Source organism: Scyliorhinus torazame, chromosome 11 (assembly GCF_047496885.1).
Source record: "Scyliorhinus torazame isolate Kashiwa2021f chromosome 11, sScyTor2.1, whole genome shotgun sequence".
NCBI classification, from domain to species: Eukaryota; Metazoa; Chordata; class Chondrichthyes; order Carcharhiniformes; family Scyliorhinidae; genus Scyliorhinus; species Scyliorhinus torazame.
This window is the reverse complement of record NC_092717.1, coordinates 15,906,362-15,932,749: the sequence shown is the minus strand read 5'-3', so window position 1 is coordinate 15,932,749 and position 26,388 is coordinate 15,906,362. Positions and strand designations below refer to the sequence as shown.

The window sequence follows — 26,388 nt, the reverse complement described above, 5'->3', positions numbered from 1 at the left end:
CAGGGCTCCAAGCGCACAGCCAAGACCTTCACCAACAACTTTGTATCCGCATTCAATAACGAAATAGGGTGATATGAGGCGCACTCTGCCAGATCCTTATCCTTCTTTAGGAAGGGACATAGCAGCTGGCAAGACATGCAAAGAGAGCTGCCCAACTAGTGACCCATTGACGTGCACTTTATTGTCTCTTGAGACAGGGAGGTCAAGAATGTTAACTGCCACATGGCCACTGTAGCCACCTGGGTTGGCCACTTCCCGACTTAAAATGGAGATCCACAAATATAGCAGGGAAATTCAGCCAATACAGGCAAAAATCAGCAAGTGCAGACATCCTGTGTGTTAGAACTTGCAAAAGCCCAGACAGCACTGAAACCAGCAGCCATCTGCATATTAATGAGCGATCCCCAGGCACAATTGAAACACTTAAGGTGAATAAGGTCAAGCCAGACTCCTCGGCGCCAGCAGGAGCCAAGACAAAGGAAGGCCAACGATCAGGGAATGACTCCAGTATTGGAGAAATCGATCCAAGTGATCGGAACGTAGTCCCGATCACTTGGAACCAGATATGGGGTCCGCCCCGAACGGCGCGAAGCCCCTGGGGACTATAAAATAGAGTCCCCAAGTTCAATTCGTCCTTCTTGGCAGGGTCACTCAGCAGCGAATCAACCCTTGAGAGTGAACTGCCCAAGCTGCCGCACCAACCAAGTAAGTCTCCAGTCAATGCACGCTACGGGATAGGCGCTCCTAGCTACCAGTCCATACCAGCTTTTGAATCCTGCAGACTCAGATCGAACGAAAGGCCACTTGTTCCCCATACCTGGTGGGCCAATTCCGAAGCTAAGTATAGGCCTTTTAGTGATAGAGAATAGTCTAGAAAGTAGAGTTTATGCAGGAGTAGTGATTTACTGTGTATAATAAATGTATTTTGATTTGAATCTTACTAAGTGGTGTATTGAGTTATTGATCAGTACTTGAACTTGAACCTCGTGGCGGTATCATAAAGATACCTGGCAACTCTAGAGCAAAGGTTGTAAAACAGAGCAAATTGAACCAACCAAAAGTTAGCAACACCACCTAAGTGTGGACACCGTTTAGGCCCTGATATCTGCTGGCCTGAGCTGCAGAATGATTGTAGATGAACATTATCATCACCAAATAGCCCCCATATCTAACCTTTTAATGACATTAATGTTACTAATGAAGCAGGTGAGACTGGCTGGACATAGTGGGCAGCACGGTAGCATAGTGGTTAGCACAGTTGCCTCACAGCTCCAGGGTCCTAGGTTTGATTCCCAGCTTGGGTCACTGTCTGTGCGGAGTCTGCATCTTCTCCCCGTGTCTGCGTGGGTTTCCTCCCACAGTCCAAAGATGTGCGGGTTAGGTGGATTGGCCATGCTAAATTGCCCTTAGTGTCCAAAAAGGTTAAGTGGGGGTGACTGGGTTACAGGGATAGGGTGAAGATGTGGGCTTGAGTGGGGTGCTCTTTGTAAAAGGGCCGGTGCAGACTCGATGGCCTCCTTCTGCACTGTAAATTCTATGATTCTATTCAATGATTCTATGATTCATCTCCAATGACTACCACAATCTGTTCCTTTACGCAAGATGAGACTCCAGTTACTAGACGGTATACCACGGAGTTCCCCATTGAGCTCCATTTTTCCAGGATTTGCTGCCTCTATACCTAATTGAACACTGTTTTCATGTCAATTATTTGTATCTATATCCTCCACCATGCTTGTAGGCCTGGAGTAAAGTGATGCTGGTGCAACCCAAATGCAGCATCATTTGAGAGTAAAACTGGTTTCTGGCACTGTAGATGACTTTTTCCACAGCATTGCTATTTGGGGGCAGATGGATACGGTGGTAACAAGCGGCTTAGATTTGTCTCTCATTTTGCTGAGTGAACATTTTTGAGCGATTTTCTATATTATTGAGTAGGCACCAGTGTCATAACTGACTGGAATAACCTGACTAGTGGATCAGCTAGTTCTGATGCACAAAACACTGCCGCTTCTACACTTGTGTCTTCTGGAATGCCACAGCCTCTCCCCTCCCCATCGCTGTAACCTACTCCAGCCAGAGAACCCGAGATGTCTGCACTCTTCCAATCTTCAGCTCTTATGTAACTCCTAGCTTACAGTTGCCTGGGCCCTGAAGGCCAGGAACTCCCTCCCTAAATCTCTCTGCACCTTCTACCTCTTAAAACCTAGCTCTGAGGGCCTGGAAAGGGTCCAGAGAAGGTGCCGCATAGGAGACTGTTAAATATGTTAAGAGCAGATGGTGTTACGGTAAGACCATGGCATGGATAGAAGATTGGCTGACTGGCAGAAGGCAGAGGGTGGGGATAAAGGAGTCTTTTTCAGGATGGCCGACGGTGACTAGTGGTGTGCCTCAGAGGTCGGTGTTGGGACCACAATTTTTTACAATATACATTAATGATCTGGAAGAAGGAACTGAAGGCACTGTTGCTAAGTTTGCAGATGATACAAAGAAATGTAGAGGGACAGGTAGTATTGAGGAAGCAAGGGGGCTGCAGAAGGACTTGGACAAGCTAGGAGAGTGGGCAAAGAAGTAACAAATGGAATACAATGTGGAAAAGTGAGGTTATGCAGTTTGGAAGGAGGAATGGAGGCATAGAGTATTTTCTAAATGGGGAAATGCTTAGGAAATCAGAAGCACAAAGGGACTTGGGAGTCCTTGTTCACGATTCTCTTAAGGTTAACGTGCAGGTTCAGTTGGCAGTTAGGAAGGCAAATGCAATGTTAGCATTCATGTTGAGACAGCTAGAATACAAGAGCAGGGATGTACTTCTGAGACTGTACAAGACTCTGGTCAGACCTCATTTGGAGTATTGTGAGCAGTTTTGTGTCCAGTATCTAAGGAAGAATGTACTGGCCTTGGAAAGAATCCAGAGGAGGTCCACAAGAATGATTCCTGGAATGAAGAGCTTGTCGTATGAGGAATGGTTGAGAACTCTGGGCCTGTACTCGTTGGGAGTTTAGAAGGATGAGGGGGGATCTTATTGAAACTTACAGGATACGGAGAGGCCTGGACAGAGTCATAGAGGTTTACAGCATGGAAACAGGCCCTTTGGCCCAACTTGTCCATGCCGCCCAGTTTTTAAACCACTAAGCTAGTCCCAATTGCCCACAATTGGCACATATCCCTCTATACCCACCTTACCCATATAGCCGTCTAAATGCTTTTTAAAAGACAAAATTGTACCCTCCTCTACTAGTACTTCCGATAGCACATTCCAGACACTCGCCACCCTCTGAAGAAATTGCCCCTCTGGACCCTTTTGTATCTCTTCGCTCTCACCGTAAACCTATGCCCTCTAATTTTAGACTCCCCTACGTTTGGGAAAAGAGGTTGACTATTTACCTCATCTATGCCCCTCATTATTTTATATTCCACTTGTGTGAAAAATTAGAACCAGAGGACACCATCTCAGACTAAAGGGACGATCCTTTAAAACAGAGATGAGGAGGAATTTCTTCAGCCAGAGGGTGGTGAATCTATGGAACACTTTGCCGCAGAAGGCTGTGGAGGCCAAATCACTGCGTGTCATTAAGACAGAGATAGATAGGTTCTTGATTAATAAGGGGATCAGGGGTTACGAGAAGGCAGGAGAATGAAGATGAGAAAATATCAGCCATGCTTGAATGGCGGAGCAGACTCGATGGGCCGAGTGGCCTAATTCTGCTCCTATGTCTTATGGTCGTACGGTGGGTTTGTCTTATGAAGAGAGATTGTGCAGTATGGACCTATACTCTCTAGAGTTTAGAAGAATGAGGGGGGGGGGGGGGGGGGGTGTCAAATTGAGGTGTGCAAGATGATGAACGGTATGGATAAAGTAGATGTGGAGCGGATGCTTCCCTTGTGGGGCATTCTAAAACAAGAGGTCATAGTCTCAGGATAAGAGGTAGCAAATTAGAACAGAGATGAGAAGAAACGACTTCTCCATAAGGGTTGTGAATCTTTGTAATTTGCTACCCCAGAGTGCGGTGGATGCTGGGACAGTGAGGAAATTTGAGGAGTTAGACAGATTTTTAATTAGTAATGGGTTGAGGGGTTACGGAGAACGGACGGGACAGTGGAGATGAAGCCATGACGAGATTAGTCATGAAATTAATGAATGGTGGAGCAGGCTCCAGAGGCTAAATTGCCTACTCCTGCTCAGAGTTCTTATGTTCTAAGAAAGAACTACTCTGTCTAATTCCACTTCCCAGCTCTTGGTCTGTAGCCCTGTGGGTAACAGCACCTCAAGCGCATATCTGGTGTTCTTTATGATTAATAAGGGGATCGGGGGGTTATGGGCAAAAGGAACACACCAGCCATGATCGAATGGCAGAGCAAACTCGATGGGCCGAAAGGCCTAATTCTGCTCCTATATCTTATGGTCTTACGTAGAAGGATCAAAACCAGAAGGCACCGATTTAAAGTGATTGGCAAAAGAAACAACAGCAACATGAGGAAAAGCTGTTTTTTCTGAAGCAATGGTTAGGGTCTGGAATGCACTGCTCAAGAGAGTGTGGTGGAGGCAGATTCAATGATGGCTCTCAAGAGGGAATTGGATAATTATCTGACTCGAACAAATCTGTAGAGCTGCAGAGAAAAGCAGAGCGTGGGACTAGGTGCATGGGTGCCATGGCAAATGCCCTCCCCTTTTGTGCTGTACCCATTCTGTGATTCCATAAGCTATTTGTCATCTATCCCAATACTCAACATCAAGTTTTATTTGAGAAGACTTGTGAAGTACCCTAGGATGTTTGACTCCATTAAAGAGGCTATATAAATTGCAAGCTATTCTGGCTGTGGATGATCCATGATGAGTGACTTGTTCCCATTCTTCAATAATGTCAACCTCACTGTTCACTTGGAGATACTTAAGTATGGTCCAGTGGCTATGCCGCCTTCTATCCCATTGGAATCTGTGCGGCATTTACACAGTAACCTGCTACGGGAGATGGGGCTAATGTTAGAAACTCAGCTCCATGCAGGTGGTGGTGCTATGTTATGGTGTTCTGTTGTACTGCCTAACTTGCTGTTTATATCCAGGTAACTCCATTTAAACAAAAATCTCATATATACCTATGTCACAAGTAAAATGTTTAAATTCATTTTCTCATGCAATAACCATACTGACGGCAATGAGATTGATACCACGAAGGCAAGTTGAAAATACAATGCTCAACTGAGGGAATCATTTCTTGCAGCTCCAATTGAATACGAAGCATAACACGATCCACATAACAGCCCTCAAGATAACTACATTTCTATTTTGTTATTTATTTATCGGCTTATTTTCTCACTACACCCGTTCAGAGACAACACACAAGAACAGAATTTAGCTGTCTGGCGGACACAAGATAACAATGTCCTGTAGGAGGCAGTCAGGATTTGTCAGTAAACACAATCTCCCCTTTTCCAAAGCAAATTCAGCAGTTAATAAGGCAGGTCGCAATTTTTATAAAATGAACAATGCTATAACACCACACTGCGGCAGATACTATAGGTCTGATTAAAACACATTCAATATAATTAATTAAATATTCAACAACAGCGTGTTATTGTTAAAAACAAATGGTCAAAAAAAAAAAAAAAACAAGACAACACGTACACATCAAATCCATATGCAGGATTAGCCAGCTGCTTGTAAAATGTCACACTGCATAGTTTAAAAAAAAATCTATCCCGGTTGGTTAATTAAGGTCTGAAATTGACCTTTATCAATGGTAAGCACAACTTTATCTCACAAGATGAAGTTCAAGAAATTTCAGTAAATTCAATAGCAACTATACTTTTGAGTTAAGAGAATGTGAAAATCTGTAACTGTGCAAAATAAAAAGCAATAAACTTGCAAGCTTAATTAAGCACATGCACACAGATCGCCCTTCAAGTTACAAGAGGATCAAGGATCTGCATCAAATCTTTTTGGAATAAGCTTTCTCAAAACATGTTAAAAGGTATTTTTAATTGAGTATTTTTAACGCAGTGGCTCGAGTATTATTTTAAAAAGATTAACAATGCTTTCTCTTAAGGACAGTGATAGCCGCCAGCAGCTTACATAATTATATACCATGCGCACATTTATTTCAAGCGTGCTGCCAAATTGGTGCCTCCAAATTCAACACTGAAACTTCTATTTTATTAAATTTTAATTCCAGCCTTCCCGGACTGCTAGCCACCAAGTCAGGAAGACATGAGACACGTTGGTTTAAAAAAAATTGCACGGAAAACAGTTTAGTTTAATTTCCAATTTCCTCGTCATGTAACCATTAATGCATGAGCAAAGTCAACGGAAGAATCCAATTGTGATGGGTTTCTCTGACGAACAGCAATGCAAATGCGCTCACACAAAATTAAAAGACAGGGATACGTTGCGTTGTTATCCCAGGGTGGATATATTTAGTTGTGTGCCATTTGATCTCCAAACTCCGTTTCGCTCGCTACCAAAGTCATCCCTCTCCCTGGCAGCAGTCTGATATTAAGCCAGTCTGTTCACAGCCTGTCTGTCACATTAGATCCAGAGAGGAGCTTCGTATTTGTGCCATGACACAGGCCGCCCATTTCCCCCTCAGTCACATTGTCAGACTTGGCCCGTCTCAGTTCAATCTGCTACTGAAACCCTCATTCATGGCTTTATTATCTTTAGGCTCAACAACTATTCCAACTCATTGCTGGTTGGTCTCCCATATCCTCCCCGCTGTAAGCTTGAGATAATCTGAAATCCTGCTGCCCACGGCTTGACTTGCATACTGGCCCATTCTCTTACCACGTCGGTGCTTGCAGTCATAGACTCTCAGCCAGGCATCTTAGCAGTAAAATTATTATTCTTGTATTCAAATCCCCCCCCCCCCCCCCGGCCAAGGCCTTGCCCCTCCCTATCGTATAATCTCCTCCAGCCCATAACCAAGATATCTGTGCTCCTCTAATTCTGGCATCTCATACATTTTCAATTTATTTGCTCCACCAGTGGTGGCCATGCCTTCAATTGCGTGGGCTCTGGAATTCCCTCCGTACATCGGTGTGTAGATGTGGGTAGTATAGGTGATGTCATCTACATGGACTTCAGTAAGGTTTTTGACAAGGTCTTGCATGGGAGACTGATCAAGAAGGTAATAGCCCATGGGATACAGGGCAATTTGGATCCAAAACTGGCTTTGTGGCAGGAAGCAGATGATGACGGTCGAAGGTTGTTTTTATGACTGGAAGCCGGAGTCCAGTGGTGTTCTGCAGCATCGGTGCTGGGTCCCTTGTTGTTTATAGTGTATCTTAATGATCTGGATGTAAATGTAGGAGATATGATCAGTAAGTTTACAGAGGACACAAAAATGGATAGTGTGGTAAATAATGAGTAGGAAAGCCTTAAAATGCAGGATGAGATAGACGGGTTGGTTAAAACAGTGGCAAATGAAACTTAACCCTGAAAAATGTGAGGTAATGCATTTTTGGGGGAACTAACAAGGCAAGGGAATATACAATGAATGTTAGGACCCTAGGAAGTTCAGAGGATCAAAGGAACCTTGGTTTGCATGTCCATAGATCCCTGAAGACAGCAGGACAAATAGATAAGGTGGGTGGGTAGGGAAATTGGATGCGTGCCTTTATCAGCCAAGGCATAGAATATAAGAGCAGGGAGGTTTTGATGGAGCTGTATAAAAGCTGTTTAGGCCGCAGCAGTAGTGTGTGCAGTTCTGGTCGCTACACTCTAAGGAAGTGATTGCACTGGAGAGGGTACAGAGGAGATTCACCAGGATGTCACCCAAGCTGGAGCATTTAAGTTATCAAGAGAGACTCGATAGGCTGGGATAGTTTCCTTGGACCAGCGAAGGGTGAGGGGGGACCTGATTGAGGTATTTACAATTATGAGGGGCATACCATGGCGGCATGGTAGTACAGTGGCTAGCACGGTTTCTTCAAAGCTCCAGGGTCCCAGGTTCGAATCCCAGCTTCGGTCACTGTCTGTATGGAGTCTGCACGTTCTCTCCTTGTCTGCGTGGGTTTCCTCCGGATGCTCCGGTTTCCTCCCACAAGTTCCGAAAGACGCACTGTTAGGTAATTTGGACTTTGAATTCTCCCTCTGTGTACCCGAACAGGCGCTGGAGTGTGGCAACTTGGGGCTTTTCACAGTGACTTCATTGCAGTGTTAATGTAAGCCTACTTGTGACAATAAAGATTATTATTATATAGATAGGATGGAAAGGAAGGATCCTTTCCCCTTAGCGGAGGGGTCAATAACCGGGGGTATATATTTTAAGATAAGGGGCTGGAGGTTTAGAGATGATGCGAGGAAAAACATTTTTACCCTGAGGGGGGTGGGAATCTGGAACTCATTGCCTGAAAGGGTGGCAGAGGCAGGAACCCCCACAATATTTAAGTAGTAATTACATGAACACTTGAAATGCCATAGTATACAAGGCTACGGGCCAAGTGCTGAAAAAGGGGATTAGAATAGATAGGTGCTTGATGGCCAGCATGTACACGACAGGCCGAAGGGCCTCTGTCCGTGCTGTAAAAATTCTATGACTATATCTCAGATCGTTCTAATTCACTCTTCTCCTTTAATATGCTCATTCAAACCTTCCTTTTTCACCAAACTTTTGGTCACCTGACATAATATCTCCTCGTGTGGTTTGGTCTCTGACTTGGTTTTATAATGCTCCAATTAAGCACCTTGGGACATTTCACTACGTTAAAGTTAGGTATAAGTTGGTACTGTTGACTGTTTGGATTGAAAATCCACAAAACCTATTTATAATTCCTACAGTGCAGAATGAGGCCATTCAGCACATCGAGTTTGCACAGACCCTCTGAACGAGCACCCAACCCGCCCTATCCACATCTAATCTTTAGACACGAAGGGGCAATTTAGCATGGCCAATCCACCTAACCTGCACATCTTGGAACGTGGGAGGATACCGGAGTACCCACAGGAATCCTACGCAGACACAAGGAGACCGTGCATACCACAAAGACAGTCACCCAAGGCTGGAATCGATCCTGGGTTGCTGCCGCCATGAGGCAGCAGTGCTAACCACTGTGCCACCTTGTTGCCATCCATACTTAATAATTTCCTCCATAATTTCCTCCATACTTTATACACAAGTGATTCTCCAGTGATTGCTTAGCAAAAGTTCAAACATATCTTGTATGCAAAAGATTGTCGAATCAGATCTGTCATATTTTTAACTATTTAAATGTAATTACCATTGATAATTAGTCAGAAAATCTGACTCATTCACACAAGTGGCAAAACATGGAAAAGTTCAGGTGTTAATTGTCTTGCTTTCTTGTAGCAATGCAATTTTTGCATTGCACACGACTGCCTTAGCCACGACAAGCCGTTACATCACAAATGGATTTAAAACAAAGTTGTACAATGTTGTTACACTTAGCACCTCCTCCTTCTCAAGGTGAGTATATCAACAAATTTAAACCAGTTATATTAATTTTGATACAGTGTCTTGTGAAGAAAATCGTCTAGAGTAGGTAACCAGCAAAAGGCCAAATTTTGAAACCTTTTTCTTTTGTTGAGTCATCTTTACCGCTGAATGCCGTAATATTTTACATTAGAAAAGAGCTGATCCTCTATCTTCAGAAAAAATGGTCTGAACAGGAGACGGCTCATGAGCAGCACTCCATGTATGCATTTAAGTATACAAACATAGACAGAACTCTGGTTTCAACAAGGGTGAAAACAAGCTGTTTAACTTCACACTGGTCACAACAACAAAAAAGTCAATAAGTGATAATACATACTGTCATAACTGCACTAAAGGAGTATCAATATTTGAAAATCAACTCAATTCTGACAGCAATTAGATCAAAGTGCATGAGAGCGGGAAGTCTGGATGCTAGGATCTGGTTGGTTTCCATGCTTGAAGCTCGGACACTGCTAAAGCTGCAGGGTTAACCCTCTGATGACTACTGTGAAAACTGACAACAAATAAAAAATACTCAAAGAAATGCTTCAGTTTCTTTTTTTCTACATGAAAAAGATGAATAAATACTTTTCAGTTATTACATTTCAGTATGCCTATAGTCAAGACTGTAGGATAATGAAATATTTGATGGGAGCCAGGAAGACAACTCAATACTCTCATGGTTAAAATGTTGGCATTGACAAGAATCTATGCTCCTGTGCGAGTAAAATCAGCGTCACTTTAAAGTAACCACAGTGCAGGATTAAATCACCAAGAGCCACAATTTAATAAGTAAACGCTGTCAGCATTTGAATATTACGACACTTGCAATTCACTGCAACTATCATATTTTTAATTGATGTAAATACTTATTGTTTCTGAACAGTGACCTACTGTTAGGGCTAATCTCAGTAAGGACATTACCGAGCATTGAGTGGTCAGCATGCTTGAATAATAATGCTCACTTTATTCAACACTGTATGTGGTAACGTCTGATATAACAGCTAAAATTCTGCTGCCTAGCAAAGCTTATGTAGGGTTTACCAGGAGTAGCACTTTGCTAATTGGCACAAACAGCTTTATTTTAAAAAGCAGCATGCACTCTAAATATATTATCATGTTACTCGTGGATTATTTTAACTTCATGCCACAATTATACTTGTTAAAAATAATGACCATACAGATCCTTATAATGCAAGGCAAATTTTGAAGGAAATTGGTATTGTTCAGAGCTAACAATGCTAGTCTGAAGGGAAGCATAATGATACATCCCATTATTATTCACACAATGACTCAGAGTACCTACCTCTGTGGCAGACAGTTGAAAGCATCTTTTTATTAGAAAAACAAATCAATATGCTCCAGGGCTTACAATAACTGCTGCAGGCAATTTGTATTATCACTCCTTTCACAGGGATCCACGCTTAGAATAACTTATGACAATTAATACTATGAAACAACTGATTGTCACAAGTGATGAGTTGTAGTGCCTTTTTTGATAAGCTCAATCAAGTGAATTTCCATCAAGTATGCTACATCATTTCCACTTGTGGATAAATACAATTGCATTAAGTGTGATAAAATATGGCCTTCATATAAATGTGGGTGCTAGCGTCATTCATAAAATATTAACTGTAATCAAGATCTGTAACTTATTTCCTGAAAATGCACTAAATGAGGAACATTGGGGATGCTTCTGAAAAGGAACTCGATTTTAGGTGCCCTCTGACTGGCTTTGAGGTCTCAAGTTACCATGCAATGGTACTGAATGGTTTTCAGAAGATAAAACAGAATTGCCCCACTTTATATTAAGCAAAGGAACATTTTCACTAGAAGACCATATCGGTACAATAATAGACAACTACGTAAACAATAAATGAACAATTAATTGAATTCAGAACAGGAGTACTGTAAAAGCAAGAGCAGTATTGATGCCAAAAGGTCCTTAAAGCCATCACTGCAGCTGGTTAAGATTCTTACCCAATTGAAATGCATTTTATAGATTAAGTGCACAAACCATTTTGATCAATTATGTTAAGCTAGGTCACTTTTAAGTAAATTCCATTAATTTTTGTGCATACCAAATCATTCTTGCCTGAAAGCAGGAACAAAAAAAATAAAGATCACCAAGAGAATGATAGAAGATGGTAGCCAGCAGCAAAAGGCAAAAAAAGAGACTTAAAATTTCAAATTTGATTCATCCTTGTTCCTCGTAGGTCAATATAATTTACTCATCAAGAATCTGTTTGGTATTCACAAGTTACCATCTTGTTATGCCTTAACATGTTTGACATTGCACTCGATTTGTGAAGTGGTTGCTGTCTCAAGGCAAATTATGCATTTGGAAACTTGATTCCTGAGCTGCAACAATTTGTGCACAAAAAAGATAGAGTAAATATCTGCAAAACAAACTTGTCAAAATAAACAGGATATAGGGATGCAGGAGAGAAATTGCCTGGCATGATTTTGAAACACTCGAAGGGACCAATTTAAATAACTAAATTTTACAAATGCAATGAATAAAAGAATAAAGCTGGACTAAAACTATCCTAGAACTTACCTTATTTTTGGGATTGGAAGTATTCATTACACTGCGGGTTTCCTTTCCAGTATAAATTACCACCCCTATCACCGTTCCTGTAAAAAAAAAGCTATAATGAAACTTAATATTCATATCAAGGAGCTGTTGCCAATTTTCGCTGGTAAAGAGCCTGGCTTGACATGAATGTGTATCATGTTACACAATGGCTTGTATGGCAAAACAATGAGATACAGTATATCACATCAATAAACAGAATCCACACCCAGGAAACTAATGCTAAATTTTGCAGCTGGATTTTAGAACAGTGAAAAGAATTCAACGTATCTGAAAACTTGGGTGGTGGTGGTGGTGTGGGAGGGGGGGGGGGGTGCAAATTAAAAAAATCATTTTCAGAATGGAAAGCAGTGACTCTCAACAGGGATTGATCGATCAATAACCACATCTTATTCATCAGTTACCATATCTTACTCATCACTATTATTTCAGTTTGATCTCAAAAGATATTTCCTCAGCAATTATTTTTCAAGGATCGGTATTATTCGAGTATGCAACCAAAAGTATATAGGAAGAACTGAATTTTAAAAAAAAAGATATGTTCCTGAAGTCTTCTGGAACACGGAAGGGAGGGGGGGGGGGGGAGAATAAGATTCAGTGAATCACGTTTGGCAGTTTGGAGGGCGAGGGGAATTAGCAAACAACTCATTAAAGGTACTAAATTACAGTAGAGACAGACCAGCATCACAATGAATGTTGTTAACAATTCAGAATTCCAACCTTCCGACATTAACAAGCTATGAAACACACCAGCTTCTCTGACCTTTACTTGCCCTCTGAACACTAAATATAATAACATGGAGCACACCAAGGCACATATTATTGCACATCACTTATAATTTGGTACTCCAAGAGGATTAGAAAAAAATTCATCCAGCTTATTCTCTCATCTATCAATTAAGAAAAATCCATCAGGAGCATTCTGCAGCTATACTACAAAAACCATTTCATTCTTCGCATTTGGTCTCTAGTATATTCTCATATGCACGATACTCGGGAGGGTTAATTTTCTTCCGAGGCAGAATGCCTGGAAAAAAATGTCTTAACGTAGTGAGAATTTGTGAATTTCCCTGTGGTTGATCGTTACAGACAAAATCCTGTTTAGACACGCAGTCACTACATATCGAGGACAATCTGTGGGTCAAGGTCAGGCTAGGGAAGAGTGCTTAGGGAATTGCATGGGGAACACCTCAAAACTTTCAGCTCCTATTGCCACTGCACCGACAATTACAGAGAAGACAGACCACAAATCAATACTGTGGAGGATCACTAACACCAGACTGATGTAAGTATATGAGGGTTCAATGCACAGTGGAAAAATAAGACGCAATAAATCCAGACGATAAGTGTCCCATTAGTATTTTTATTAGTTGATGCAATTTCTGGTTTATTAATAAGGCATAAGTGGTATATTGATACAAGAACGTCCCTGCTGGATATTACAAAGCAAACCTCAAGTATAATATAGCAATGTAAATAGGAAATGCATTCACTCAGCATTTGTTTCAACTAATGGGTTGTAATAAACCATCTTAGTATGTTACTGCTTCCTCAACAGAGGGAAAAATGCCAATTCCATTATTCCAATTATTTAAAATTGGGGAGGAGCCCTTCTCTATGCATTAAGTCATTAACAAATTCAAAGATACTTGTAAGCCGAATGGTTTATGGAAAAAGGTACTTGCATATTACTGTAAAGGTTTCCAACATGGGGAAAAATTAGATGCAATGAAAAGCTGCACTGAAGTGAGCTTCACAGCGATCGGGTTTTGCAGTTATCTAAAAATAAATGGTTTAAACGATTATAACCTGCCTACGCCCACTCAAAAGCTTGTTATTTTGATTACAGACTACTACCCACATGAGAATTTGATACAATGCTAGCCATGCAAACAGACATGATACTGGACTACATTTCAGAGAATCGGCTCCATAATATTGCCCACCACTGCCCCTTTTTCAACTCATCTCCTGCCGAAACCTTCATTCTCATCTTTGTAACCTCTGGACTTGACGATTCTCCAATGCTCTTTATGCTGGCTGCCCACTTTGCGTCCTCCTCAAATGTGAGCTCATCCAAAACAATGTTGTCTGCATCCGAACATGTGCCAGGTCCTGTTTAACCCTCACCCCTATACTCACAGACCTACATTGGCTCCCGGTGCAGGAAAATCTCAACGTTTAAAACTCTCATCCTGCTTTTTAAATCATTCCGTAGTCTTCATCTCCAAGCTCTTTCAGCCACCCGACCCTCAGATTTGGGAGTTCCTCCGAATCTGGCCTCTCTCTTTGGGCCCAAAGCTTTGCAGTTCTCTCCCAAAATCCCTCAGCCATTCTCTCCCTCCTTTACGATGGTATTTAAACCCCACCTGTAACGTAACATTTGGTCACCTGTACTAATATCATATTAGCTGGCTTGGTGCCAAGCTTTGTTAATGTTCCCATGAAATGACTTGGAACACTTTAGATAGCTAAAGACACAATATAAATGTAAGTTGTTATATTTACAGATTGAACGAAATAATACGGAATTATATATGTAGATACGAACGAAATGGTATGTTAATCTAAAATAGCTAAAAATGCATGGTACAACTGGATTCAAACAGCTGGGAATTTAAAAGAAACCTAATCTAAGCTGTATGGTAAATAAGTGCCTTTTGGGCATCGCTGAAAATATTACTGAATGCACCATCTGCAAATAACTTTTGTGAATAAATGTGAGGATGTATTGGGCAAAAGGCCTAAAAAATCTTTCAAAGAAGTCTTGTATGCAACACTTTAGAGCCAGAAGTTAAACCCTGTGCTTAATATGTTTTATCTATCCTATATCCCTTTCATTTGCATTTGTTTAAAGAAAGCACACTGGCCGCAAAAATTAGGGTGTTTCCATTTAGAATCCGGTACTTAATTCTTTATTACAGAACCCACCAAAATACTAGGATTCCTCGGTCACAAAGATCACCTGTCTCCACATCTGTAATATTCCCTTTCTCCACCCCTGCCTCACCCACTTGCTGCTAAAACCCTCATCCAGACTCAACTATCCCAATGCTCTTCATGCTGCCCTCCCATTTTCCAGCCTCCACAACCTTGGGCTCATCCAAAATTCTGCTGCCCATATCCTACTTCACACCGGGTCTTGTTCGCCCATCATCCATTTTGCTGCTGCACTGCATTGATTCCTGGTCTTAAATTTAAAGAAAACGTAGCCTCATGTCAAACATTCCTTCCACAGGCTCATCAGTCTCCATCTCTGTAACTTCTCTTAGCCCCACAACTCTCAGAACTCTGCTAACTCTAACTTCTTGTACATCTGTCACTTCCTTTGACAGCCATGTCTTTAGCTGTTTAGGTAATATAAACTCTCTAATTCCCTCCAAAACTTCTGACCCTCCATTTCTCTCTCCGGAAAGATGCTATTGTTATGGGTCCAGACCAGAACCTCAATTTTGGGTAAAATCCTGGATTAGGACCCAATGGTTTGCATTTGGTAAAACTGAGGAAATGTCACTGCACCACAGGAGTGATATCACTGACCAGTACAGCTTTTGTATTAAAACCACCTTTAATTTGAACACAGAATTACGCACATTAGCAACAAAGAAATAGATTAAAGTTGACAGTTACAACATCTTAACTTGCTTCCTGGAACCTGCCTTTACATTTCAATTAAGCATACCCATATATTTCAAATACCACTTATGTATGATGTTAACAACCAGGTTTTACTTGCACTTCTTGGTGCAGAGTTCTTGGAGATAGAGTCCTGGAAAAAACTATTTTCCAGATGCCCTGGCCCCTCCCACCAGCTACACTCAAAGCACACAGCATTCTTTTGTCCCGTTACAAGATGTGCCTTGATTTGTTGAACCAGGCACAAACTATTACAACATTGCATCAGCTCTCGTTCTGCAAAACAGATAAAATTGCATTTAATATCTTTTAGCAAAACACTTTCTCCTGAAAAAAATACTGACCACCTCACATACTGTCTGCAAGTAATAATATTACTACACAAATATAAAATATGACAAATCCTTATATGCATCACACTAAAAAACTCCCTCTTTGACCTATGTAAGGGCTCTCCTGTAAATCCCTGCCCAGTTGAGTGTGCGGCCGGATGTGGACAAGGTGGCTGCTAACACAGCCATGAAAACGCCAGAGGACAAGGCGGTCCTCCGATTTCTGGGCATGGTCAACTTTTTAGGGAAGTTCATCCCTAACCTCGCCTCTCATACCACGGCTCTCAGGAACCTGGTCAGGAAGACGACAGACTTCCAATGGCTTCCTGCCCACGAGCGCAAATGGAGAGAACTCAAAACCAAACTCACCATGGCCCCGGTCTTAGCTTTCTTTGATCCAGCGAAAGAGGCAAAGATTTCGACCAATGCCAGCCAATCCGGCATTGGAGCAGTGCTCCTGCAACGCGATGTGGCCTCATCATGGGCCCCAGTTGCATATGCATCATGCGCCATGACCCCCACAGAACAGTGCTACATGCAGATAGAAAAGGAGTGCCTGGGCCTTTTGACTGGTGTCGTCAAGTTTCACGATTATGTGTACGGCCTTCCTCAATTCACCGTCGAGATCGACCATCGCCCGCTGGTCAATATAATACAGAACGACTTGAACGACATGACGCCTCGCCTCTAGCGTATTCTGCTCAAGCTCCGGCGATACGACTTCCAGCTGTATACACCCCAGGCAAAGACGTCATCATTGCTGACGCTCTCTCCAGGGCAGTCAACACTCCATGTGACCCAGCGGGATTCGTCTGCCAGGTTGACGCCCATGTGGCCTTCAATCTACCTGCCACGGATGAACACCTCGTCCAAATTCACCGCGAGACGGTGGCTGACCCTTTGCTACAGCGTGTCATGCGCCACCTAACAGACGGGTGGCTCAAGGGCCAATGCCCGCAGTTCTATAACGTCAGAGATGATCTGGCAGTAGTAGATGGTGTTCTCCTGCAACTGGACGGCATTGTCATCCCGCATAGCATGCGCCAGCTCGTCTTGGAACAGGTACACGAGGGCCATCTTGACGTGGAAAAGTGCTGCCAACGGGCCCGAGAGGCAGTGTACTGGCCAGGCATCAATGACGACATCGCCAACACAGTGCTCAACTGCCCCACTTGTCAGCACTTCCAGCCAGCCCAACCACGTCAGACCCTACAGCCCCATGAGTTGGTCACGTCCCCTTGGACCAAGGTGGGCATCGACCTGTTCCACGCGCTGGGCAGGGACTATGTCCTGATTGTAGACTACTTTTCAAACTACCCGGAGATGGTATGTTTACACAACATCACATCGTCTGCAGTCATCCGTGCCTGTAAGGACACCTTTGCTCGACACGGCATCCCACTCACTGTGATGTCGGACAATGGCCCCTGCTTCGCAAGCCAGGAATGGTCCAACTTTGCCAGGAGGTACAACTTTGTGCATGTGACATCCAGTCCCCTGTACCCCCCCAATCCAACGGCAAAGCGGAGAAGGGCGTTCACATAGTCAAACGGCTCCTCTGCAAGGCTGCCAATGCTGGGTCCGATTTCTACCTCGCCCTGCTGGCCAATCGCTCGGCCCCACTGTCCACTGGCCTGTCGCCAGCCCAGCTGCTCAGGGGTTGCACCCGGAGGACGACGGTGCCGTCCATTCATGTCCCAGACCTCAACACCGTTCCGGTCCTTCAACGAATGCAACTGTCTCGTGCACAGCACAAGGTGGCTCACGACTCCCGTGCAGCTGATCTCCCTGCTCTGGCTCCAAATGACAACGTCCGCATCCATCGTCCGGATAGTGGTTGGTCTGCACCGCTGTGGTTCTTCGGCAGGTGGCTCCCCGCTTTTTCCTGGTTCATCTACCGGATGGCTCCATTCTGCGCCGCAATCGACGTGCCCTTCGTCTCGTTCCCCGCTCGCTACGTGATCCTCCACCATTGCCACGCCTCCTGTTGACCCTGACCTGGACTATGCAGAGATTCTGCATCCTCCTCACTCTGACGCAGTCCAGCCCGCTCCTCAGCCGGCGGCGCCCGACCCACCCTTGAGGCGGTCAAGCAGAATTTGTCGCCCGCCTCAGGGACTTAATTTGTGAACTTTGTGGACTTATGGACTTTCTGATTTGTTCTGTTCTTCCGTTGAATCGTTCAAGTGATTTGTTTATAGTGTTCATCTCGTTATTCTTGTGACACACTGTTTTTCTGCACCAGGCACCTTCCCATGTAAATAGCTTAGTTTTCATGTACATAGTCCTGTAAATATTTCACATACACATAGTCAGGAACATTCACCATCCACCATTTATTGCCACGCAGGTACATTTTTTATAAAAAGGGGGGAATGTCATAATATACACCAGTATATCATGGTGCAGACACACACTGATAGACACACAGTGGGACCAATCAACACACACAACACCGTAGCCTATCACCAGTGAGGGCACACGCACTATAAAGACAGGGGGCATTAAAGTTCCCGCTCATTCGAGTTGCAGCTAGCTAGGAGGACAGAGCTCTCAGCCTGTAACACAGACATTCACCATGTGCTGAGTGCATCGACTGGTTAAGACAAGGCAAATGTCTTTAGTTAAAGCTAGTATCGTATTAACCCACAGTCTGAGTATGTTTAAACAGTTAACGATTCAATAAAATAGTGGTGCACCATTTCAAGTGTTGGTGGCCTGTATGTGATCCAGAACACCCAACACATCAATTAGGACAGGCGACGAAAAGCTTGGTCAAAGAGTTAGGTTGTAAGGAGAGTGATGAAGGAGAAGAGAGAGGCCAAGTGGTTTAGCGAGGGAACTGCAGCACCTAGGGAACAGGCAGTGTCGGCATGGCTACCAACAATGGAGTGCTTAAAATCAGGGCGAATTGGAGAATCTCAGAGATCGCGGAACTTCAAAAAGCTGGAGAGCTTTTCAGAGCTAAGGGCTGAGGTTATCGAGGGATCGGGGGTGGGAGGAAGAAAAAGAGATTTAAAGTTTTGAAACTAGTAAGTACATGTTGGACAAAACTCTTGGCAAATCAAATCACAAACGCTGAAGCCTCATAGAATTTACAGTGCAAGAGGCTATTCGGCCTATCGAGTCTGCACCAGCTCTTGGAAAGAGCACCCTACTTAAGCGTATGCCTCCACCCAATCCCCATAACCCCACCTAACCTTTGGACACTAAGGGGCAATTTAGCATGGCCAATCCACTTAACCTGCACATCTTTGGATTGTGGGAGGAAACCAGAGCACCCGGTGGAAACCCAAACAGTCGCAAGGAGAAAGTGCAAACTCCACACTGACTATGTGAGATGTTATTGAAAATATGGAAAGATGTGTCATTTGAAACATGGAAGTCTGGCAATATTTGGTCTGCGAGAAACATGAGAGACTACAGGGCAAGATCCCACAAAGGGTTAACAGGAGTGGTCAGGGAAGGATTGTAAAATGCAGATATCCTTGGTCAAGCAGACTTAGCAAACAGGACAAACAGGATTTTGAATGAAGCCAAAAATAATGGCTCACACCTTCATTGAAAGGAACTATCTTAGCAAGGATCTGGAAAAGAATGGATGAGGTTCAGTTCAATTTGGTGATAATTCTAGGTGTGAAAATTTGCTAACACCAGGTAAATTAAAGAAAACTGGAGACTATCACTCTACGAGAAACAGAATTCGAAGCCAAAATCAAAGTCAAAATTGAGCTGAGGACACAATTGGAAAATAAAACTATAGAAATGACAGGAATTAAAAGTAACACTTCTTGAAGTCAAAGCATTTTGAACATCACAATGTAATCAGATCTATGAGATGTAGTCATGTCAAAACGAATACTTAGTTGAATTAGAAGGTTTAGATCAAAGATACTTTTTACAATCAAAGAAAATAAGAGTTACATCATAAAAACTTTAACTGTTAGAAAGCAAATATAAACCTTGAGACCAGGGCAGGAACTACCAGAACAAGAACCAGAGCTCAGAGGGAGAGAGAGAGAAGCAGAGAAGGAACAAGAGAAGCAGCTAGAGTCAGATTCAGCTCAGAGTCAGCTCATAGATAGCCAGCAGAGCCAGTTCTCATAGCTCGGTACATGGGAAATGGACAGGGCATAGCAGCCGAGCTCAGACAGCTAATACATCTAAGGAAGACGAGAATTTAAAAAGTAGGCAGAGTCAGCTCAGAGATAGCTCTCACAGCTCTGTACATGGGAAAGATAGGACACAGCAACCGAGCTCATCAGCGAATACATCTAAAGAAGACCAGATTTTAAAAAGAAGAATGATTGTCAAGTTGGGCCTGAAGGTCCCTTCAACCAACCAGAAGGATCCAGAAGCAAGATGTTTTTACCTTCATGTAAAGACAGTGATTGCATCTTTTAAAAAGAGGAAAAAAATATATAATAAAATAACTTAAAAGTTTTAACCTGAAATAGTGGTTATTCCAAAGTCTACTTTACTTACTTAGCAATGCGGGACGTCCCCCAGGATCGATGCTACTAAGTGGTAAGTAGATGAAATCTTCGGTGAACGTATTGGTTATACCGGGGGATAACTTGAAAATATAGTTTGACCTGAATAGCACCCACTGAAGCCTGTATCGGAGTCGGGGAGTGAGAATCCCTGATCACCATTTAGAATGTCGGCCCTTTTTGGTATAGGGGGAATCCTAAGAATAGTGGTGAGTTTTCAAAAACAGAGAGTACCTTTAAGAAATGAGTGTTTAAGAAATGTACCTTTAAGAAATGTGTGTTTATCTGTGATGTCAGAGTCTGTGTGGAGCTGGGCTGTCTGTCAGTTTTTTACTTTCGTTTTAGGCTGTTTGCTGCAGGGTGTGTTTTAGTTTCGTTTTCAGAGCTGGATAGCTGCAGTCCCAGCCAGAAGGTGTACGAGTCTCTCTCCCTGTAATCTAAAGACTGTAAATCGATCCTTTGGTGATTTAAAACTAATAACTGCTCTCAGTAGTGATTTTAACCTGACGTGCTACTGTTTAAAGTTTTTTTAAAAAGTCTTATGGATGTTAAAAGGACAACTTAATGTTTACTTAGTGTTGTATTCTTTGGGGATTGTATTTTAATTAATGGTTGCTAAGATGTTCACTATGTTTTAAAAAGGTTAACTTGAGTTCACAGAATAAACATTGTTTTGCTTTAAAAATATACTTTTCCATTTCTGCTGTACCACACCTGTAGAGTGGGCCATGTGCTCCCCATACCACAATCTATTAAAAGTTGTGGGCCAGGTGAACTCCATGATACACTTTCAGTTCTCTAAACCCTGGCCCATAACAACACAGACAGTCATCCAAGGCTGGAATTGAACCCGGGTCCCTGGAGCTGGGAGGCAGCAGTGCTAACCACTGTGTCACCCAAGGCAACAACTGTAAAAAGTGCTCGAATACTGACTGTTGATAATATTCAGGAGGTGGAAAGCACCTTGCATTGGGTTTCCTCTCCGTCCGAACGGCATGCTGTACACAGCCGCATGTTAAAGAGCCTTGCAGACAAGCCTTCCACGTTCAGGCTGCCTAAATATTTTGCAGCAATGTAACTATTTCAAAATTCAAATTCTGCGATACACATAAACAATGTACTATATTGCAATACACAACTATGTTCTCAGAGAGGCATTATAATGGCCCCACCATAACCAAAAATAAATCAGAATTGATCAGAATATTAGCATAGTTTTAGTTTAGTTGTGATTTTTAGATTCTTCAAGGTGTTAGGAAAAATTCAGAACTGCATTCAGAGTTGGTTTGCTTCAAGTCTCAAGATCACTTTCTAAAAATATTCAATGCATTTCCCAAATTAAATTTTTGAAATACAAATGTTAATACTTAAAATTATTTCCAGTCAACCAATATTGAACACCAACAGGGCAGGCCTAATATAAAACTATATAATCTGATGCTTAACTATCTCCAAACTATTTTCAAATTTGTTATGATCCTTGACTACACCTTGGGGTTTATTGGGGGGGGGGGGGGGGGGGGGGGGGAGGAGGATATTCAGTTAGGAGCCAATAACATAGTGTATGAGGGTCGAAATTTAATACACCTGCTTTTGGAATAAGGCCACACATTCCACGGGTTTTGAACAAGCAAAAAAACAAACTTTACTGTAAAAATTCAGAAAGATAAAACAATTCACAGTATGAATCTTATTCTCTAACATTCAGGGTAAATAGGAGGTGCATGTGAATTAGGGACAGATGAACTGTGGTCTAACACACCACACTGCAGAGTAAATGACAGTTGCAACCAAAACAGAATCCATGGATTTCTCAAGGATCCATCCAGACGTCTGTAAATACCAAGTCAAACAAATGCACTGAAACTGTTTCTTGAAGGATTCCTAGCTCCACCATTTGAAGATCTCTCCTTGGAATTATCTCACGTTGCTCCCACTCAGACAGCTTTAACAATGGCCCACCTCTCAGGGTTTCAATCGCTCCTTCCAAGATCCCTTTCTCCCTAGATTCTTCAAACACCAGCTTACGAGCACATTTTCAGACCTATGGCTATACCAAGCAGAACGCCACTGCTCTAAAGGGCATCTTTGCCCCAACAGCCTCTTTACTTAAAGCCTGCTCCCACCCCACCCCTTGGCTGCAGTTCTTTAACTGAACGGGGACCTGTTTCTATCCCTTTTGTCTTTGTGCCACTTGTTGACAGGCAGACTGCCTCAAGGATTATTCTGACCCTTGACCTGATCAGGTAACCTATCAAAATATTCCCAGAGGTGCCCCTCTTGTTGCTGGGCAGGAATCAATGTAACAAACATTAAAACATCCTGTACCTTAAATATTACAATCTCCACAGACTGTTATTTTAGCACCCAAGGATTCAAGTAATTTAATTCAAAACAAATTACAAAATCTTTTATTCATCTTAGTTTAAAAGAAATGGTATTAGCTTATGCTATTCCAATATCAAGTCGTACGCTGTGAGTAACCAAATAACATACTCACCAGAAGCTACTACTGTGCTGGCCCAAAGTGTGTTTTCTATACCCAGACTTTCATGGATGGAAGGATCACTATCTTCCTGCAATTAATTAAATGCAAAAATATTTTGCATTTGTGCAAAAAAAAGTCAGTGTTAATAGAAAAGAATGCATTGCCAGTAATGCTTACAGCTGCAAAACAAAATTAACGGGTTTTATTCTCCAATTATTGATCTTCAAATCTGATTACAATAGTTGGTACAATTTTTTTGCCTTGCTGTAATTAATCAGATAATCTATGGAAGAGGGATTTTGTTGCAATGGGCCTCCTTCTCTTCCTCTGTCAATTTTCTTCCCTTGCCACGATAGACATCAGTGACATGCTGATGTGGTGTTCCATAGGTACCTTTCAGTATTTCAAGTGACCATTAGTCAACAGATATGCCATGTGGAAATCAGTGTTGATCTCAATCATATGTTCACTCCTTATCTTACATCATATGCAGGAGTCGGAAAACAGGTCAGATTTTCTCCCTTGTAACCCAAGGCACCAAGGCCAATTGTAGTCTCTGCATCACTGCTTGTGGCTAAGATCAACTGACTGAGTGCAGCTGAAAGATTGAATCTGGAACACCCCTGGTCTGGACAGAGTCAGTGGAGCTAAACTTAATGTTACTTCAAAAGAAGCTCTTGCCTAATGCTCTCTGCATAACCATATTAAAGCAGCATTAAGATCATAATCATGCTAATTTAGTGCCATTTGAGAAACAAAATAGTTAGCTTCTGGAATAGACAAAGAATTGGTTAAAAAGTGATCCAACAACCAAGAGCTTTAATTTACTCAGGATGCGTATCCATAACAGAATATGTACATTAATATACGTCAGTGACCAGTCAATATGTCTTCACTGGCAAAAGTAACATAGGGCAAAGCTGTTATAACATCGGGTTCTGTTTTCACCATATTCGTTATTTGGTCAATGTCACATACATTAGCAGAAATAATATTTCAAGTACAACAGATGCTCAGTTAGTGGACGAATACAACTGGGTGAAACTTTCTGCATAAACCATCAGCATGCCTGCCATCCAGGAGGACCATTTGCAGCCCCATAATGCTCAGTTCTCAGATTCCGAGGGAGAAAAGTATTTCTTTGACTAGGGACTCTCAAAATCTCGCCTGCAAGTCGAAAACGGACACAATAAGTAGATGATCGTGCAAACTGAAGCGGTTCAAATATATCAAAATCACAACTGCCTACAAATTTCCCCAAATGATTTTCGCTGCAGTTCCGATAGTAGATGTTAATCATACAGGGCAGCACGGTAGCATAGTGGTTAGCCCAATTGCTTCACAGCTCCAGGGTCCCAGGTTCGAGTCCCGATTTGGGTCACTGTGCGGAGTCTGCACGTGCTCCCCCTGTGTGTGTGGGTTTCCTCCGGGTGCTCCAGTTTCCTCCAAAGATGTACAGGTTAGGTGGATTGGCCATGCTAAATTGCCCTTAGCATTCAACATTGCCCTTAGTGTTGGGTGGGGTTACTGGGTTATGGGGATAGGGTGGAGGTGTGGGCTTGGGTAGGGTGCTCTTTCCAAGAGCCGGTGCAGACCCGATGGGCCGAATGGTCTCCTTCTGCACTGTAAATTCTATGATTCCCGCATAAAAATACAATGAGATAAGATCAAAGACAACTTGGTCATTTCGGAATATGCCTGTGTTTGGCTATCACCTGTTCATTCCATCAACTGAGGCAATGCTACTGTAGTATGTATTGGGTCAAATTATTAGTCTGGCAAGTGATTATTCCAAACAACACCTTGAATGGGTTTTTCCAACTAAGAGAAATGAGTTGCCAGCTATGGTTAGATCCTACTGCATTTTTGGACTCTACATCTACTTCACCATGAATCAACACCCATACTGTAGCCAGGAAAACTGTTGCAGGAAGCTGCACTCAATTAGAAGCAATGTCAGTAGATGGCAGACCAGAAGCCAAATTTAAATATTAGGTTTGTGATGAATGTAGGAAAATGAATATATATATATATATATAACACACACACACACACACACACACACACAAACACACCTTGCGCAGTATTATTAAAGGATTAAGGTATCCAGACTCTGTGGCTGCAAGAGGTGCAATTAAGATGTTGTAAAAGTGATATCATTCATTCCAACCATGTAGGTGTTTACAAAGCGATCCCAAATGGACTTTTGTTTATAGAACGAAGATTCCCTGGAGAGTAGATAATTTGAGACATTGTGTTTAGACTTGGGCAAGTTAGGTCAGCGGATCGGAGTGGGATAAAGATGTAATTAATGGGAGGAGCCAGGTGTGTAGCAGGCAGTTTAATCTTTAGCCTGCCAGGAGCTTTAAGTTGAGGAGCTTTTGCAAAAGGATGTGAGGTTCAGCAGCTGTCTGACACAGACAGAAAGATCTTCAGGCTGTTTGCTGAAAGGGATGCTCTCTTCAAGCAGTTTTTCCAAGAAATCTCGTAAGTGTGCAGCAAGTAAAATTGTTTGCTAATTTTATTTAAATGGCTTTTGACCTGTGATGGGCTTTGCCTAATTGGAGATAGAGATGGTGTCAGTTAGAAGTTTAAGTGTTTCCTATGATTGTTAAGAATTGTTTAACTGTTAATTGTAAGCTATTTTCTGTGATGTTAGTGTTTAATCTTGTGCTAAAAATTGTGTTTGCTTTAATATGAAATCTACCCATCGGTCAGTGGAATCACTCCTGGAGCGAAGTATCCTCACAGTTATACAAATTTTTAAAAGGTGTTTGCGGTTCTTGTCCGCTATCCTAACAAGTGTTTGGGCCTGCTCCGGGATCTTAAGTCAATTTGTGATTGGGGCAGGAGTGGGTTTATGCAGGATGTGGCCACCCTCCTGGCTTTCTCTTCTGTGCTGGAGTCACTGAACATAGTGAAACTGACAGATTAAAGATGTGATCAATCTTGCTTTGCTAACCTAATCCTAAGAGTAAAGGAACGGTTCTGGCCAGAGTTGGATCCAAAAAACTATATTTCTTTTATTTAATTTTCAGAGGGTAGACAGGATTACACAGGATATATGCTTTTTTGTGCTTCACTCTAGCCTCTTCCCGCCTAATTCTACCACTGTAACCATCTATTCCTTTCTACTTCAAATGTTTGTCTAGCACCCCCTTAAATTCATGTATACTATTCAATTGAACCACTCCCTCTGGTAGCAAGTTCTACATTCTTACCACTCGGAGTAAAATAGAATTCCTCCAATTTCCCTACTGGATTTCTTGGTGACTATCTTATGCCGATGGCCTCTAGTTATGTTCTTCTGCACAGGAGGAAACATTTGTGTTTCCGTACCTACTCTATCAAAACATTCTGCAATTTTGTATTAGATCACCCTGCAGCCTCTATTAGGTCAGCCTTTATTCAAGAC

At 42.4% G+C, this 26,388-nt stretch overlaps 1 protein-coding gene across 1 annotated transcript in view; it reads right to left on the bottom strand.

Annotated features, from left to right (window-relative positions):
- Nucleotides 1–26,388, bottom strand: part of atp9b (ATPase phospholipid transporting 9B) — a 412,539-nt gene that overhangs the window by 155,039 nt on the left and 231,112 nt on the right. The window contains exons 10-11 of the mRNA XM_072466981.1: nt 22,986–23,061; nt 11,989–12,065 (exon numbers count right to left, since the gene is read on the bottom strand). Coding sequence (XP_072323082.1) covers nt 11,989–12,065; nt 22,986–23,061 — 153 coding nt within the window. The remainder of the gene's footprint in view (nt 1–11,988; nt 12,066–22,985; nt 23,062–26,388) is intronic.